The 17727-nt window shown below is 47.5% G+C and overlaps 1 protein-coding gene across 1 annotated transcript in view; it reads right to left on the bottom strand.

Moving 5' to 3' along the window:
* The window catches only part of KSR1 (kinase suppressor of ras 1), a 47639-nt gene extending 31277 nt beyond the window's left edge, over positions 1 to 16362 (bottom strand). The window contains exon 1 of the mRNA XM_039720763.1: positions 16086 to 16362. Within this exon, the coding sequence (XP_039576697.1) occupies positions 16086 to 16310 (225 nt within the window). The 5' untranslated portion in view covers positions 16311 to 16362. The remainder of the gene's footprint in view (positions 1 to 16085) is intronic.
* Between the last annotated feature and the right edge of the window lie 1365 nt (positions 16363 to 17727).

The following is a 17727-nucleotide window of genomic DNA, read 5'->3' as shown; positions in this document are numbered from 1 at the left end:
TCCCAAACGCTTTTTCCCATTTTTCTTCCCCTGCCTTCCCAGCAATCTTCCTTTTGTCTTACACATTTCTTTTTCTGTAGCCCCCATAAAATACAAGCACAAACCTCCAGTCTCTACCATTCCCTCACGTACTGGCTGGGGAAGGAGACAGATTAGCAGTTTGTTCTCAGGCTTATTAGAACACCAAGGGAAGGAAACAAAAACACAACAAAATCAAATCCTCTGCTTGTTTGACTCAATTATTTGAGCACTTGCAGAGTTCCACCTTCCCCTCCTCCACGGCACACACAGTTCCCCAGGCTGCTGCTGGGCTTTGGGGAAGAGGTTTACACAGAAAAGTGTTCAATCTCTGTAGGAGCAGGTTGCAGGTCTTGGAGCTGAAGACGTTCTGTCTCTGCACCCTGGGAAATCTCAGCTAAGAAACTGTATTCTCCAAAATACTCCCAATTATTGGGTTTCTGCTAGAAAGAATTGAGCTATTTTGGCAAAGACTGGGGTCACATTTCTCTTTTCACAGACGTTGAGTGAGAAAGCTGCCATGGCTCACTGCTCACATTTTGTTTTTCAAAAAATCTCCTTGGGGCTCTCTCTTACTGGTTCACATTTGCCTGTAGCAACCATGAGAGGTTTCTATCATTAGTTAAATACAAATAAAGGATTTAGAGTGCAGACACCTGAACCCAGATTGCCAACCACGAAAACAACATTTTTTTCTTATGACCCTGAGACTTTCACCCAAACCATGCTGTGCCCACTTAAAAAGTCAGGAAAATACAGCTGCTGGCCCAGTAATAGCTGTATGAGGAAAAATACAGAGGGGACTGATAAGCAGCAATTGGCCATACACCAGACAGTTCTGCAACAGCTACCTGGCATCATACAGCAGCCTGGAAACATTTTAATCAACACTTGAGAAAAGATCATAAATACAAAGATAACAAGCTCCAAGCTCAGCATCTTTCAGGCAGGTACAATATCCATGACTTTTGTGAATTTCCACAGAAACTTCACACACCACATTTGTCTCTGTACCTAAGCAGAACAGGAGGTTGGGGTTGGGTTGGTTTTCCTTTGGTTTTGTTAATTTAAGAGAAGTGTGTTGTGACAGTTGGCTAAAACCAAGTTTCTCAACCAATTTTCAAAGCATTCTATGGAAGCAAATTAAAGTTCTCAAAACACATTCTTCTAATAAAAATCGGCATTAAATATACAATGGAAGAAAATGTGCCAGTTCAGAATCAGAGTTTAAGCATTTTGCTTGTGTGTCCAAAAATTATTTTATGCAGAATTTGTGAAAAATCTGAGCCTGACATTTTTGCTCCAGCTGGGGGTTGGAAAAAGGCCTTTAGAGCAGCAAAGTTCTCACATTTGCCATCACTTCCACAATTCAGGAAAAAATCTAGAGCATCAGACTGTAAGAAATATTTCTAAAACATTATTTATACACTTGTATGCTTTCATTCCATTTCTCTTTTCATGCTCTACAGGCTCTTTAGGAAATACTCTTCAGAAAACTTCTTCATCACCCCTCTGCATTCCTTGTGCTGAGTTGCATGCCTTTTGTCTGACAGTATCTCCTTGGATTATGTGCTGGAGAGCAGCTGAGCAGGCTCTGGGTTCAGGGCTCCAACTGCCCCTGCTGAGCCCAGAGGAGGGACTCGCTGTGCTGAGCCCCATCCACCAGAAACACACAAAACCCGAACTGCCGAGGGGAAAAGAAAAAGCCATTGTAACAGCCTGTGTGCTAGTCTGTCATGGAAATACTCTCCTCCCAAGGAGCAGGGGAAACACAAAGGGATTTTGTGTTGCATTTCTCTGCCTGCCAGCGGGACAGCTCTGAGTGCTGGATACAAATTCATGCCACAGGAGTTGAGATCTTTCACTGCAGCCAAGCAGCTCTGCTTCCATCGTTGCACTAAGATCTCTCATGGGTTTGTCCGACTCCTTTCATTCACACTACTTCACCTTGATCTCTCCAAAAGGAACATGGATAAGTTAGGCATTACTGAAAATCCTGGATCCTGAGAATGCTGTAGAAAGCTGCAATGCCACACCTGTACAGTGGGAGACTAAATGCCACTGCTACTCTACTACACCTCCTGCCAGGTGTGCTGTGAAACACTACTGGGAGTAATTCTTTCTAGCACTCCTCCAGAATACCAAAGCCAGAAACACAGTGAAGGCCTATAAATGGCTAAGGGGTCCAGCAGATCTGCAGACAGCTTCTTACCTGTCTCACAGGCATAAAGTCAGTGCCCACACTCAGCTCTCCTAATATTTGGCTTGTCTGAAAATAGAGCACAAGCTGTCGTTCCACAGCTCAGTCACTCTGAGGATTTCCACAAATGCAAAACTTACAGTGCTCAGCCATCACAGGATGAGCAGACAAAATAGCAGGATTCCCTAAGTATCAGCAGTCTTGATTTAGAATCAGCTTCTGAATCCAAAAATGTCTTGACCAAAAAGAAAAAAAAAACCTCTGTACCTCCATTCTTCCTTCACAGATAGTCTTATTTCTCTTTTGTGTTTTGGCAAAGGAAATTTATAAATTCAACTAGATTGTTTACAGTATAATCTTGAAAGTGCAAATAATCAGCAGCACATTATTATTAGCTTTCCAGCTGTGATGTCATTCAAAGAACACTGGAGTACTGAAGTTATCTGAAACTTCCAGATGCCCTGATTTCCCCGAATGCTGGAGGAGGTCCTGCCCGTGCTGCCCGTTACCCCAGCAGTACAGCTGAGCCTTGTGCTGGGTTAGGCTACAAACACAGGCATTTGGGAGCTCGACAGAAGCTCTGGAGCCCATTTCCATGGCCTGCCTGCAAAGCCTCTGCATGTCCAGTCTTGCCTCTTGAGCACAGCCACTGCCAATCATTTCCTTCAGCTGAAAAGAGAAAGGCAGAGGACTGAGCACAGTCACCCAGAAATAGGAAGCTGTAGCATTACTCACTACCTTGAGGACTTGCCTGCTCTTCCTTTTCAATTACTCAGCAGATGTTCTCAAATCAGTTGCTCAGTTTCTACAGCACCTGCCAAAGCCCAGTTTCACAGGACACCATCCACCCACCGAGCTCAGCGAGGCACGTCCCGCTCCCCCGGGGCAGCCGGGAGGAGCCGGCGCTGGCAGCGAGCCTCGCCCGCTCTGCTGGGCACAGCCTGGGAGGATTCCCAACCAGCCCAGCCCGGAGCTGCTCCCGAGGGCTGCTGCAACAAAAGGGCAAATCTACCCCCGTGAAGGAAAATGCTGTTTCCAAAAAAAGGCACAGTTCTTAAAAATTCCACTTTGCCACATACACTACAGTCCCCCGTGCCAAGGCTCCATGTTCTGTTCTCATGATGAAACTCAGGAATAGGTTTGCTTCAAATATTAATACAGAGGTGGGGGCTTCTGTCTTGTCTGGGGTATTTTGTCTTCTTGCAGAGAAAACAGAGTAGGGACATGGCTGAAAAAAACGTGCATTAAAAAAAAAGTCAACTAGGAAATTGCTTAACTGGAATGTGGCAACTTGCCACATTCTCTTTTAAAACAGCAAAACAGCTTTATTTTAACAAGCTGCTATGAGATTGTACTTTGGGATTGTCAGGAAGAACAAAATACACTAAACCCCACTCTGCTCAAAATGCTTTGAACCTATAACCCAAGATTTTAAGAGGGAAAAAGAAAAGCTTTGGTATGTTCTGCCATGTAGTGGGATCGGAGATTTTCAGTTTGCTCACCCAATTATCAAGAATGCTCCCAGAGCACTGTGTACAGGCACAGAGACACAAAACACAGGACTGGAAAAGCTGTGAGTGTAACTGAGATGCAGGTACCTGAGATCAAAGCAGAGTTATTGGGATGAGCTGTGTGTTCTACTCTGCTCTAAAGCTGCTGGTCAGCTGCTGGGTTCTTTGACTGTTCAGTGAGGTTTTGTACTGGACTAGCTCTTCCTTCCTACTCCTCTGCTGCTCTGCAGGGCCACGGGCACAGTGAGCAAGGCAACAGGAAGAGCAGGAGTGTAGGAGTCACCTCTGCAGAGACAGAGCAGGATGTGACCTCTGCTCCCTAAATGCTCAGATCCTCATATCTGAGCTGGTCTCTCCCTAAAGGAAAGACTATAGCAAGGACCAAGTGAAGCTGTTAATCTTGAGTCAGAAACTAAATTTAGTGATATCAGTAGCGCTTTGTAGCAGGAACTTAATTATTAACTACAAAGAAGTCAAATTATTGACTGCTCTGATGGATGCTTGCTAAACTAAGCTTAAACACTCTAGTATTTGATGGAACTTCAATTCTGCCAAACTTTTATCTCACAAGGTGCTGGTGGTGCTGCTCCTACCTGGAAGTATCCAGCTCCTGCAGCCTTGGAGCTCTGCTCAGGTAGGACAGAGTGTCTGGAAACCTGTGTGACCTGTTTGTCCAGCCCAGAGGCTCCCCTTCCCCACTGGCTGTGCAGGCCTACTGCACTCTGAATGTAACAGCCTCTGACCCCAGTTTGCTCCATGAGCTGCCTGAGCCCCGTTTCCCAGGGCAGCACAAATTCAGCTGCAAGGGGCAATGACAGCCAGCCACCACAAGTTACTCTCATCTCCACATACAGCTACTGAGCTGTGCAAAGTGTCTTTTCAGCCTCAAATCTTAACAGAAGGCTGTATTAGCGTGCAGCAAAGTACAGTTGAGGGAGGCTACTAACTTGGTGCTCCCATCCTGGCTGTAGTTACACATGGATTGCTACTGCTGGGTCTGCACAAACACCAGGCATGGCTCCCCAACACTACGATTTCATACTCTGAGGGTAATTATTCACCTAGTTCAGCCTCCTTAATCTCCAGTCTCTCCAAGGGACCGTGGCCATAACTCCTGAACATGCCTGCCTTCTAAGTTATCCTAGATCCTGTCTACAAAGGGCTTCTGTAGGATCCTGGATAAAGAGAAAAAAGGCATTGCAGTTAAGATGACCAACTCAAAAGACAAAAACAGGGAGCTCCCACTGCTGCTTTACAGCTCAGTCCTCCATGTGTATCTTTTTCTAGTTAAAAAGGGGACCTTACTTAGTCCAGTATGGATGAGTGCTGAAGCAGCTTCTTGCAGTGCTTCAGCTCCCGCTTGCTCTTCCTGTTTAGCTGAAACCCTTGTGTATGAAGCTAAGTAAAACTGACCTAGAGGTTGTTTATGCTTTCAAAGGGTATATGGTCTGTGCTGGAAATGAGTACCTCGATGCAGCCTGACTCCCTACTACAATAATAACTGGAAATGAACTCTGGACCATCAGTTCCCAAGCACTCTGGGTTAGATCACGTTGCACAAGGAATATCCCAGCCTGGGGGAGGGGAAAGCTCTCAGTGACACGGAGCAGCACCTTCTGCTGCAAAGGCTCTCCCAGCAGCTGCACAAGGCTTGGGACCAGGGAGGATCCATATGGAACCAACAAACAGCAACGGCAGACAGAGAGAGGAAAACACCTGTGGGCTCCACAGCAGCTGAAAGGAGAGGAACCACTCTAAAGCCAGCCACTATGCAGTGTCACTTGAACGTGAACCTTGAGATTCGAAAGTAACCCGTCAGGTGTGTGCTCCAGATATCCAACCCAGATAAGCAATGCTAAGGCTCCCTTTGTCTCCCAGCCAGGCCATCTGCAGCAGCAATATGAGAATTACAGGGCAATAAAAGTGCACTTAATTCCCTTCTTATCCCAACTTCCACATTGTCCTGGCCCAAACACTAAACAAAATCAGGACTAGAAGCACTTTCTCTGAAATGCATCTGCCCTTGCTGCTTGCCAAGAGAAGTCAGAAAAGCCTCTCATGAATAGGCCGACTGCTTTCAGTTCCTCTCAGTGAGACTGTAACTACACAGCTTTCACTTGCCAACATTAAAAACTCCATCCTCGTCTTTGGTCATTCTAGAGAATGAGGAAGGATCAAAGGATGGGTTGAGTGCAGGCAATGTCCCTCTTTTTGCAGAGGGAACTGCAGAGTACACAACTTCTCTCACCCTATTGTCCCTTCTGAGGAGCCTGTGAAGCACGCTGACACATCCAGGATTTCAACACAATTAAATTGTAAATTAGTCTTGTCCTTCACAAAAGGCTCATGACACACAATAATCTCCAACGAGCTACAATGACCTGCTAAATTCTCTATTGGTCTCTTGGGGGTTTCCAGGACCTCCCTGTACATCATTCCCTAAAGTCAAACAACTGCACTTACCCACTGAAAGAACGTGGATCGGGCAATGGTAGGGGTCGCTCTCCTACATACAGTTCTTGATTGCCAGCTGCACTAGTAGTTCACTATCAGCCCCAGGAAAAGGTCCAAGCACTTAAAAAATCAGAGAAGGAGCTTAAGAGTAATTGGACTTTAAAGCATTCCTGTAATCATTTCAGTGGCAGAGATTTCAGAGATAGATGTGAGCAAATTAAATCTTCATACAAACAGTGAATATTATTTATTAGTGGGTAGCAGCACTTTCATGTTATGGATAAGAGCATCATATAATAATTTCTTGCCACATACATGGTTCAAAAGGGAGAAGAACAATGAAGTGTCAGGTCTGGATGCTAAGAGAGAGCTGAACAGTTATTGCTGCAAACTACCAGGTGTGCTGGGGTGGATGGCAGCCTTGTGCTGGGGCTGTCTCATGCAGAATGGGAGCTGAACTGGCAAAAGAGCAATGTTGCTGAAACGTACATTCAACAAGATGAAAAATGAAAGGTTATCTTATAACTGTAGAATTTCTACCAAGAGTCAGGTGAAATAAGGCACAGAAAGAATCCTTCTGTATTCTAAAAATATCCACTTTCTCAGTTGGTTATCCTTTGCTATGTGAATGTTGTTTTTTTAGTCCCTTGCTCATTCAAAACACACTTTAACATCAGACCAAGCCTGAAGACAGTACAACAGTACTTGTGTTTAAATAGCTGGAGCTTCAAGTGGGGGTCAAGGCCATGCTGTTTAAGGTATTCAGCCTTGAAAGGCACTTATAAAAGAACTGAGCCAGCAGAGACTAGAGCTAAATTCAGCTCTTACCCTAGTTTTAAACTGCTTCAACTCCTTTGTTTTCAGTACAGTCACATTCAGTTGCTACTCCTGTAAAGGAAAGTGGGCTCACATAACCCGACACTCATCTGATGTCAACTGGGCAACCCCAAGGAACTCAAGTGGGGTCCTCAGGCAAAGGCAGCTCTACTCTTTGCTACAGATGTCACCTACACGATACCTTTAGCAGACCAAGTGTTCCATCAAGTGATACGGCTGTAAATAATTCACCAGCAACCCCATAACACTTGATTAAAACCTACTGAAAGAAGATCTAATTAAATTGTCTTTTAAAGAACAGACAAGATGTGATGACTGTGTGAAGGGCAGATGGCAAGCAGAAGCTCACTGGAACATGAGAAAATCATTTAGAGGACAGTACTTGGTAGCCAATACTATAAGCTTTGCAAGGCCATTGGCTTTAAAGCTGTGTGTCTGCTGTGAAATACATATCTTATGAAATAACAGTTGGACAATACATTATAGGAATGTAACAGCTACCTTGCTGGAAATTAGATGTGCTTTGAGATAAAGCAACACAGCTCACAGAAGACTTTTCCATGTCTTTCAAATTCTGAGGAAGAAAAGAGCTTTATTTCATCCCTCCAATCTAAGGAGAGATATGAACATAAAACTAACATCAGAGAGTCAAGTATAAATCTAAAGTAGCCCTAAAGTTCAAATGTGGTATCACCCAGTTCAAAGTTTTGCATGAAAACAAGAACTTACTGAAGAAAATATGGATTTTTGTTCTCTGTATAATGGTGTCCAATCTAGTTGAGGGAAGAGAATCTACTGCTCAGAGACAGGCTTTCAAAGTAATTAAATGTGATCCTGGTGCAGGTACCTGAGATCAAAGCAAAGCTGTGCCATGGTACCCACCCTGACCTCCCAGAAGCTATGGACTGTTTGCAGTCAGTCAGTATCTTAGAGGAAAAGCTCCCAAAAATATTTTTCCCAAAGAAATGAGTGTTTCTTACTGATAAATTTCAAAATCCCTCATGCATCAGGGTGGCTCTCCAACTTACCCCATGTTCTCTCTCCCAGAGTTTGAGGTTAGATAAATCTCAGAGCCACAGCTACTTGCATGAAGAGGCTGAAGGCTCAGCACTTAGAACTCTTAAAGAATTCCAGCAATGCAGAGGCTTGCAGAGCTCACTGATGCTGTTCCCACACCACGGAGGCTCTGTGAGGGAAGCTGACAGACCATGCTGCTAACCCACCATGTAAAATACAGCCTGAATGTGGAATGTGGAGACTTCATTCTCTGCAGTATAAAGGGGCCATGCCTGCAATGGCAGGGACCTCACACCAGGCTCCCCGTGTCAGGAACAGAGGAAGACTGAAAGGGCTGAGCCAGCCTATTTGTGTGCAGGATCCACAGGAGCGAGAGGCAGGGATCAGACCATGCGTTTCCTCCCGTGTTTCCCCTTCCCCTCTGCACCTTGGTTTTCCAGCTGCAGGAAAGATCAAGGCAGAAGTGTGAAAATTGCTGAGTCAGGCCATGTCTGTGGGGCCTCGCAGAGGACAGAGGACAAAACCTTGTGCTGAGGCAGAGCTGGGCAGACACTGCAGGGTGGGGACAGGCAGCACACAGCCACTGCAGGCACGGGCAGGAGGCCCTGGGCACCAGGGACACCACAGAGCCCTGCCTAGGAAGGACCAGAAGCATTTTGCATTTAGGGAACTGGAAAGAGGATGGAGGTTAAGCCTAGCAGGGTTTAGCTGGTCCTGGCTAAGTCAGCATAAGGAAGACAGCCAGAAATGAGCATGGATGTCTCTGTAAGCTCCCCTGCAGTGGTATACTCCTCTTCTGGTGTACAGCAGTAGTCTCTAACAGTGAGAAACATGTCCTGTTTGGCACAACAGTTCAAAAGAACACTGAAAAGTCTGTTAATAAGATGCTAGAGGCACGATCTGCCCCTTCATTAGATGAGCATCTGGGCTGACTGAGGAGAGGAGCTGCAAAGAACACTGCATCTGATCTGCACAGAGTTTTATACTACTAGCTGGTGCTGGCCTGAGCCACTCAGATCTGTCTCTAAAGAAATTATGGGAAATTGAAGCTAGAACTCTGTGAAAAGTTTCAGTTTTGCTCATAAAGACAAAAGGCCTGCAGTCTTTTGCTTGGCAGATAAAGAACAGTTTTTAAGGAGACATCTAAAAAAGTCAGGAAGCTTTAAAAAAACAAAATCTCCCTACTTCAGCTTATTTTAGAGGAGCTACGTAACTGTATTTCAAAGCAGGATTTAGTCCTCTAGCTTGCTCTAGAAATAAAAGGGAAAAACTGTTCTGGAGAAAAAAAACTTTGCTAGAAAATTGGTAGGAACCAGGTGTGGAGAGGTTGTCCAAGAGCACTGCATGCAGCATGAGGGCATGGACACGTCTCCCCATGACTGCACTTACTGACAAACCCATCACCTCCCCTAGCAGTGTCTTTTACTGCTGATGGCCAAAAATCAATGTGTAGTTCTCAATGTGTAAAACCTACTAATTATTTCTTCTCTTCAGTTTATAAATAAAACCTCACACTGGAACCTGCAGGCCTCAACAATAACCCATACACAACAACAACAATGACGAGGAGCTAAAGACTTCTTTTCCAAATTTAGGTTGCTTCAAACAGAAGTGAAAGTTCCTTGACAAATGAACAAACCCAAGTTTTAGAAGCATGTAAGGAGAGCAGAACTGGGCAGAAAGGTACTAAACTCATTGCAGAAAGCTTCTGAAGATTTCTAAGGCCTGAGCCCTGAGGCTCCTGGCTGCATGCTGAACACTGGGGTCAATGACCTGCTCTGGTAGCATCAGATCAGACCAGATCAGAGCCTGGATCTGCTGCATCCCAGCAGCATTCCTCAGTGCCACATTAATTACTGCTCTAAAGAGAGCTCACAGCCTCTGCTATTAGAGCTCTTCCATGTGGGATAACTACTAATCATCCTATCAGGGGCACTCCACAACCCTGACCAAAGCATGATTCTCTACTCTGCTGCTTGTGTCCTGTGATTGCTTCCCCAAGATGCACACAGAACCGGCTGGATGTTCTCACTAGGCATAAAAGGAATGAGAGACCTGGCCTCTGCTCACTTTAGAATATATACACAAATTACAACTGTATTTTGCCTTTAAAGACAGGTTTTTAACAGTCTTGAGCTCAGGTGTGTAAGTCCAATGAGATTTGGATCTTCCATCTGCCTCCAGCCTCAAGAGCTCAGACTTCAGCCCTCTGTGCTGCACTTAGAGCAGGATAAACACCTATGGTCAGCCTGGGCTGTGATTCCCTCAAACCCTAAGAGCAGGGCCTAAGCAAAGGCTTGAGTTTCCATCTCAGGAATGCTCCAGGGTTCCTTTTAAACAGGTCGTGCAAAAAGCAGCTTTACAAGGACAGCCAAGCACAGCACAGGTGACTGTCACCTAGCACAGGTGCCAGAGAACAGCACAGCTGCAGCAGTGATTACCTCATGTCCTTGCAGGTAGGCACAGGGAGCACGGCTGGCTGGGACACGCCTCTGGGATCTGTGGGTGGCACAGGAGCTCTGTGCAGCTCTGGCTTAGGGCAAAAGGCCTCTCTGACCACCTGCAAACTTTGTGTGCTCCCACAAGCAAGGCAGAGTTTATCTCGTTTAACTGGGGACTGATCCTGTCCTAGATTCCAGGGGCTGTGCCGCTGAGGACTGGCTGCCAAGCCAGAATGCCACACTGTTTCCTAATCATGTGCTAGTCTGGCTAGGTGCAGACTCCCACCTCCGAGCAGGAATGCCCATGGCACTTCCATGCACAACTGCTCACAAGTCATGTGCTGGAAGAGCTCCCCGTTTCTTTTGGAGCAGGTGTGTTTCCAGATTCAGAGAGCTTCTCTTCCCTGTATTTGCCTGCTGTGGCAACTCTGTGCTGCTGGTAGTGTCAACTGTGTGGGATTACTCCACAGGAGTGAGAAATGAGCAGGGAGGGAAGTCTGAGAGCTGGCTGAGTCAGGATCATCCATACATCACTCTGTGCCTTTCACCACAGCAGTAATCCAGCCAGTACATTCTCCAAGCCCCCTAACAGTGGGAGATAGCGAGGCTTGCTTTCAGCACCATTTTCCGTTTATTAAGGAAAAAAAAATCCCTCTAAACTGAAAATGAGGGTAAGAAATATTAATCTTAAAAGAAAGGCGAGGGGCCATCCCTCAAGCATCTGACAGATTACACTTAGTTGGAAATATCATTGTAACAGACACTATTCCCTAAATAATTTGGTATGTCACCTGACTTCTTTGTTAAGTGTTCCTATTTATGACCAAAGCAGGTGATAAATTTGTGTACCCAGTGCTGACTCATTGCTGTACATCTGTCTCTAGCATGCAGCTGGAACACTGATGGGGGCTTTCCTTGTGTGAAATGCAGTTGACAGCACTGGAACTGGAGCAGCAGCCCGAGGTGGGATCTGGGCAGGCTTGGTCACAAGCAGGAGTTCAGCTGGGCACAGTTGGGGCTCAGCTTGGCTACTTCCCTGATGAGATCAGTTCTGTGTTAGGAGTTGGATGCAGAGTGAGGCCTGTGTGGCACCACAGGCTGTGGGCTCCTGTCGCTGTGTGCAGGCAGAGACAGACAGAGCTGCCAGCCAGGCTCTGCTGGCTCCTGCCCTGCAGCTCCAGGGCTGCAGAGGGTGAGCAGGAGAAATGCTGTTACCAGTGACACACAGGCAGCCTTAGGAAGGCAAAGGCAGCACACAGCCTTACTCTGACACTTCCTTTCTTGTTTCCCAATCAGTGCACCATGGAATCCAACACAAGGCAAGAAGTACACAGAGCCTGACAGGAAAGTGAAGAGTCCCTTGTCGTGTCTTCGTACTGATGAAGACCTGCTCACCAGAGCTTGTCCTGGGAACTCCCGGTAAGTGAAAACACTGCTGCTGAGTTTTTGTGTCAACGTTTATATAAAATCAGTGCCAAGAGATGTGCTAAATTCCATTATGATGTGGAAATTCTGATCATAACTATCACAAAGGAAAGATGATGTCTGCAGACTAGATAATAATAGATGGTCTTCCCTTCTTCCAAGTCAAATAGAATCTCTGTTGAAGACTATGTTGTACAAGAAGTGCACGAATTCAAGAAAGGAGAAAGAGTCCTAAAAAAACACGACACTTTAAGAAAAACAAATGTGTTGCATATATGCAAAATGTAAGATGAAGTAAGAGACTTTCTTCTTCTCTTACATAAGATTTGCTGGGAAAGGAAGTCTTTTCAGCTGAACAAAGCTCATAAACATGTGGCTACAGGTTGCAGTTTGGCCTGAAAAATTCACTACTCCCACTACTTCCAATTTACAAACACAGTTGTCCTTCCCTTATGCATACCACCTGCCCAACTTCCAATCTGCAAGTGTGGACTATTACAATCCTTCTTCCTCTTCTCTCATGCCTCTCCCCATTTTCAAAGCATTTGTTTCTGTTCAGAGATTGCTTGGTAAGATAAGCCTTTTCTAGACAAATTGCCAAATGAATTGAGATAATGCCAAAGCAAGTTCAAACAGATTTAATCCACAGGTACCATTCTGCCACCGAAGGACTGATTTGTGGAGAGCAGACTGACTTATTTGTGAGACAGCCCAGCTGGAGTCAGGCTTTCTGATCTGGTGCTCTGTTTGCTGAAGGTGTTGAACAGAAGACATTCCCGAGGAAGAAGCCAAACTGATCTTTGCACACAGAGCCAGGAGTGTCTCTATCACGGATCTAGTCTGGCCAGAGAGCCAGGAGGACAGTTTTCCCAAAGAGCAGGCAGATCTCAGAATGTGTGCTACTGCCTCACCCCGACACTCCCACCACAAGCAGTCTGGAGGCAGCTGCCATGCCAGAGCCACTGCAGTCAGCTCTTCTGAGGCAGGAACCCAGCTAGAAAGAAAATACATCTGCAGCCTAAATCCACTCCAGGTCTCACAGTTCAGCCTTCCTCCCTCATCTTCGCTGCAGTCAGACCTGGGGGGTGCTGGGGGAAGGTGTCCCACTCAGCCTGGGGATTCCCACGGCTCACCAAAGCAGCTGCTTCCAGCTGAGAAACCACAGGAACCTTTCCTGCTGCCAGCACCTGTGACTGTGCTCTCCTGCTCACCTCCAGCAGACCGGCTTGAGCTGAGGTTGGAAGCTGGATGTGCTTCACCACAGAAGTCTAGTCCCACCAGCAACTTCCCAGCCAGGGAAATGAATCCTGAGAGATACTGCCTTCACAAAGAAATACAGCTAAAAATAATATGCTTCTAACTTTGCAAAACCAATTTGAGTCATACAAGGGATTAGTGTAAGGACAGAGGTAAAGACTGACAGAGCTATTTCTTTCCAAGGATGCTTGGAAATACACTGGATGCTCACTACATGGCAGACATTTTTTGCTCTTTTACATATGGGTTAAAATTACCATTATTTTCCATTTCAGTTTTGTAGTCAACTTGAGAAGTGAGTAAACATGCTAGGACAGAACTGAAAGCACAGACCAGCACTAGGTAAAAAGAAAAACACTCAAGCACTTATTGGGCAGAAGATATAAAACTTAAAAAAAACCAAACCAGACCTTGTGGCATCAAAGAACCCAGTCTGCTAATAACCAAACTAACAGAACCTACTTTCCACTACAGGGAAACTCCCTGCCCTTCTAAGAAATGGCCTTCCTACCCTGTAACAGGGTCAGCTCATCTAACACATTACACTCAACACATCCCTTGCAAGCAATTCCCACAGCCCTTTCTTTCCTCTCCTTCCTGTATCTCAGTTTTCCGTGAACTCTTCTGAGCCACTGTGAATGCTTATCTGTACCTGCCAAGGTCCAGTTTGAAATCCTTATCTACCATGTGTTTTATTTTGAGAACACCTTACAAGCAAGAGGAATGAGGAAGGAATTAAAGCATTGCAGTAAATGGGGAGGGAGCTAAGCATGAGCCCAAGTGCCCTTGGTTAGGTTGGTGTTCTTGACCTGGCAACTACACGTCACTACACAGTTTACCAGTTATATTAATGGAACTAAGTTTTCACAATTCTTCTTCCTCTGAAGTATTTGCACAGAAGAAGAGCCCTGTGAGAGTTCAGCCCCAGCCTAGACGAGCTCCCAGTCCAGGACTGACATAGAGTACAGATACAGTACAGTACAGCACAGTGCTCACAGCACTGCACCACCAGCAGACACTGATCATGACCCACAGAGCCATTTGGTGACCCATGGGGGCCACCAGGGAAGCACAGCAGGCCCTGGACATCTCCGAGCTCCCAGCTGCACGCTGGACTCTTCAGAGTCCACCCACCAGTGCCCAGCTCCCTGCAGGACCAGAGCTCATGGCTGTGCTGGCACAGCCCCACAGGCAGGGGCACACTGCCACAGTGGCACTGCTGGCACAGGAATCAGGGCACAGGAACTGCCCCTGGTACCTGAGGCAGCTTTGGGCCCACCTCCCTTAGGGGCAAATGGGGAAGCAAACACAGACCCTGAGCTCCTGCAGTCTGGCTCTGTGACTGCAGCCTGGCACAGCCAAGCACAAGGCCTGGGCTCTGCCTGGCATGTATTTTGGTACAGGCAACCCAACAGTGCAAAGAACATGGAGTCTGTACCATGCCCACAGCTCCATGTGTGGGCAGAGATCCAGCACTTGGTTGAACTCCCAGAGAAATCACACACTGGACTGTAGATCAAAGAGATTTTCCTCTGAACATAAATTTTATGATCATTGGTGAATGTGGCACCCATTTGCTTAAACAGATAAATGCTGAAGAGGATTGTGTGCACACACTCAACAACTATCACTAGAAACAGCTTTTGTTGCTTTAAAAGCCTTAAGATCATAAAAGGCCTTTATACTTTTGTGAATAAAGGTTTTCTTTTAGAACAGGTCCACAAGCAAAATAGTGATGATCATTTTCCAAAATGATGCTGATTGACATTGTTTGGGCATCGAAAAGGCCCTCAAGCAGGGCTGCCAAAAGGCTATACAAATATTGCTTCACAGAGAATAGCCTTTTGGATGCTGTTTGGAGGTGACAGGAGGAAGAACAGCACTATAAATTTGGGGGGAAAAAAGGAACCAACCAAAACAAAACACCCCACAAAACAAACCAATCAACCAACCAAAACCACAAAAAAAGTCAGACAAAGAATACAGGCAGAATGATAGATTTCCATGAGGCTGTGCCAAAAGCTACCTACCACCTATTGTTTCATGGTTTTCTTCCCAACCTTCATTTCTCATGTGATGGATTTTTCAGCATGTAGGTTTATTACAGTTACAGTGTTGTGATGACCCTTTCTTCCTAAAAAGCCTAATGTTCTATCCAGCTCCACTGTCTCCAGCACCAGTAGAGAAGAGGAGCATTAGCATTTACATCAAACTTGAATCAATTAAGGGGACAGGAGGGGATTACTTGCTTAGAGCAAAACTACCTGCACAGAAGGTAAAAGGAAATGCTATTTAAGTTTCTAAAGGTCAAATTAACTAAAGAAAAATACATCTACTTTCCTTTCCTATGTACTTATACAGACTTTTAAACAGATCCAGCTCTTCTTTGAGAGCATCACAGCAGTGCATGTTTTGTGTTTGAAGAATTTCATATAATCTTTCTAAAGAGCAGAATATCTCTCCAGCCCGGTCCATGATGCTGGAGCCACAGCAACAGAGGGAAAAGGAGGATCAGATTAGATCAGTGAAAATGAGCCAGGGATAGAGAGACAGGCCTGGAGCAGAGGGCAGGAAGCATCAGGAGCAAACACCAAGGACCTGAGGCAAAGGCGAGTTTCCCCAGCACGCCAGGACAGCGGTGTGGGGACACACCTCCCGCCAGCGAGCCTCGAGTCACCTTTGCTCGGCGCCTCACACCGCATCCCGCTGCACAGGGGCACGGGAGCGCGGCACAGGCCCCGGGGCGCGGCCGCACGCTGCCTCCCGGAGCCCCCGCGCACCCGCCCGAGGGCTGCCCCGCACCTGTCCGCGCCGCGGGAGAAGGAGCGGCGCCGAGGGGACAGGGCGGCGGCAGGCCCCGGCCGTGGGGCAGAGGCGGCAGCGCGGCCCCGCTGCGGCGCCCGCGGCTGCCAGCCCGCGCCGTACCTCCAGCGTGCGGATCTCCTGCTGCGTGAGGTCGTTGGACGCGGCACACTTGGTGCGGAGCCCGCGCAGGTTGGAGAGCGAGATGTCGATGAGGTCCTGCAGCAGCCCGCACTGCTGCAGCGTGCTCCGCACGGCCGGCAAGCCCCGCGGCCCCGCCGCCTCGCCACCGCTCCGCTCCTTCCTCTCCAGCATGCCGGCGGCTCGCAGGGCAGCCGCTCTATCCATCCCTCGGCATCAGGGAGGCCGGGAGGCGAGGCGGCGGCGGCGGGGGAGCGGCGGAGGGAGGGAGGAAAGGAGGGAGGGAGGCGGGCGGGAGGCGGCCCGGCCCGGCTCGACCCGCCCCGCTGCGCTCGCCGGGCAATCACCGCGCGCTCCATGCGCGGCCGCCGGGCTCCGCAAGCGCGCCCGCTCCGCCCCTGCCGCCGCCCCGGGGCGCTCCCCTCAGCGCGTCCCTCACCCCTCAGCGCCCGCCTCACCCCTCAGCGCGTCCCTCACCCTTCATTGCCCGCCTCAGCCCTCAGCGTGTCCCTCACCCCTCAGTGCCCGCCTCAGCCCTCAGCGCGTCCCTCAGCCCTCAGCGCCCGCCTCAGCCCTCAGCGCCCGCCTCAGCCCTCAGCGCGTCCCTCACCCTTCATCTCCCGCCTCAGCCCTCAGCGCGTCCCTCACCCTTCATTTCCCGCCTCAGCCCTCATCTCCCGCCTCAGCCCTCAGTCCCCGCTTCGCTGTCTCCCCTCTCCGCGCCCGCCTCAGCCCCTCAGCCTCCCCTCAGGTATGTCAGGGCTCGCAGCTCGCTCCGAGGAGCCCGCGGTGGGCCCCGCTCCCCTCCATGCCCCTGGAGGAAGCAGGGCCGGGGCAAGGGGCATTAGGATAAACATATTTTAGTGAATATAAGCTTTGCGATATATGTGGGTTCATCCCTATCATGAGTAGGAGGGAACTTCATGATGTCCTTGTGGTTTCAGTTTTCACAATGGAGATGTGAGAAAAATAGTCCAGGTAACTGCATTGCATTTGGTTTCATATATGAGCTGTCAGTGCAGGAGCCACTCATCTCCCGATTATTAGAATTGGGACTGTTCATCTGACATGAGGGAACCAGGGAGGCAGTTAGGTTGTACCTTGCTGACAGAAGAAGACAGCCTCCTTAATTTGCACTAAATTGATACCATGTTTTAAAAGCTTAAATGACATCTGAGCCATGTGTGGCAATACAGAAGGGAGATTCCAAAAAAAAAACCAAAAACCTATGAATTTAGGACATGAGGCAGTGGAGCAGGGTAAAGCAGCTGACACAGCTGTTTTTCTCATGGTTAGATAAATACTGGTATCCACATTAGTTTGTGTGGATTTGCATCAAGTAGTGTGGCATATGCTGTTTAGTAATTTTCTTAAGAATGTGGGTCAGGTTAAGTATTTGATTTCATTGTCATTATTCACATGCTGTAAATTTCATACGCAATAAGGGCTTTGCTGGATTAGGGTTTAATTAGTTTGCCATCTGATGAGTCCTGTGGTTTTGGGAAAGTAATTTTGCTTATTACCTCCATATTTCTGACCTTGTGAAAAAGCCTTTATCTACCCTGTCTGCGCTCAGGAGCACTGGAAGTTTAGCACAGGAAATTTTAATTTCTAGGACCCTGAC

This window comes from Passer montanus, unplaced genomic scaffold (genome assembly GCF_014805655.1).
Source record: "Passer montanus isolate IOZ18808 unplaced genomic scaffold, ASM1480565v1 scaffold44, whole genome shotgun sequence".
Taxonomy (NCBI): domain Eukaryota; kingdom Metazoa; phylum Chordata; class Aves; order Passeriformes; family Passeridae; genus Passer; species Passer montanus.
The sequence above is the reverse complement of the archived record's forward strand: the minus strand, read 5'-3'. Positions and strand labels throughout refer to the sequence as shown.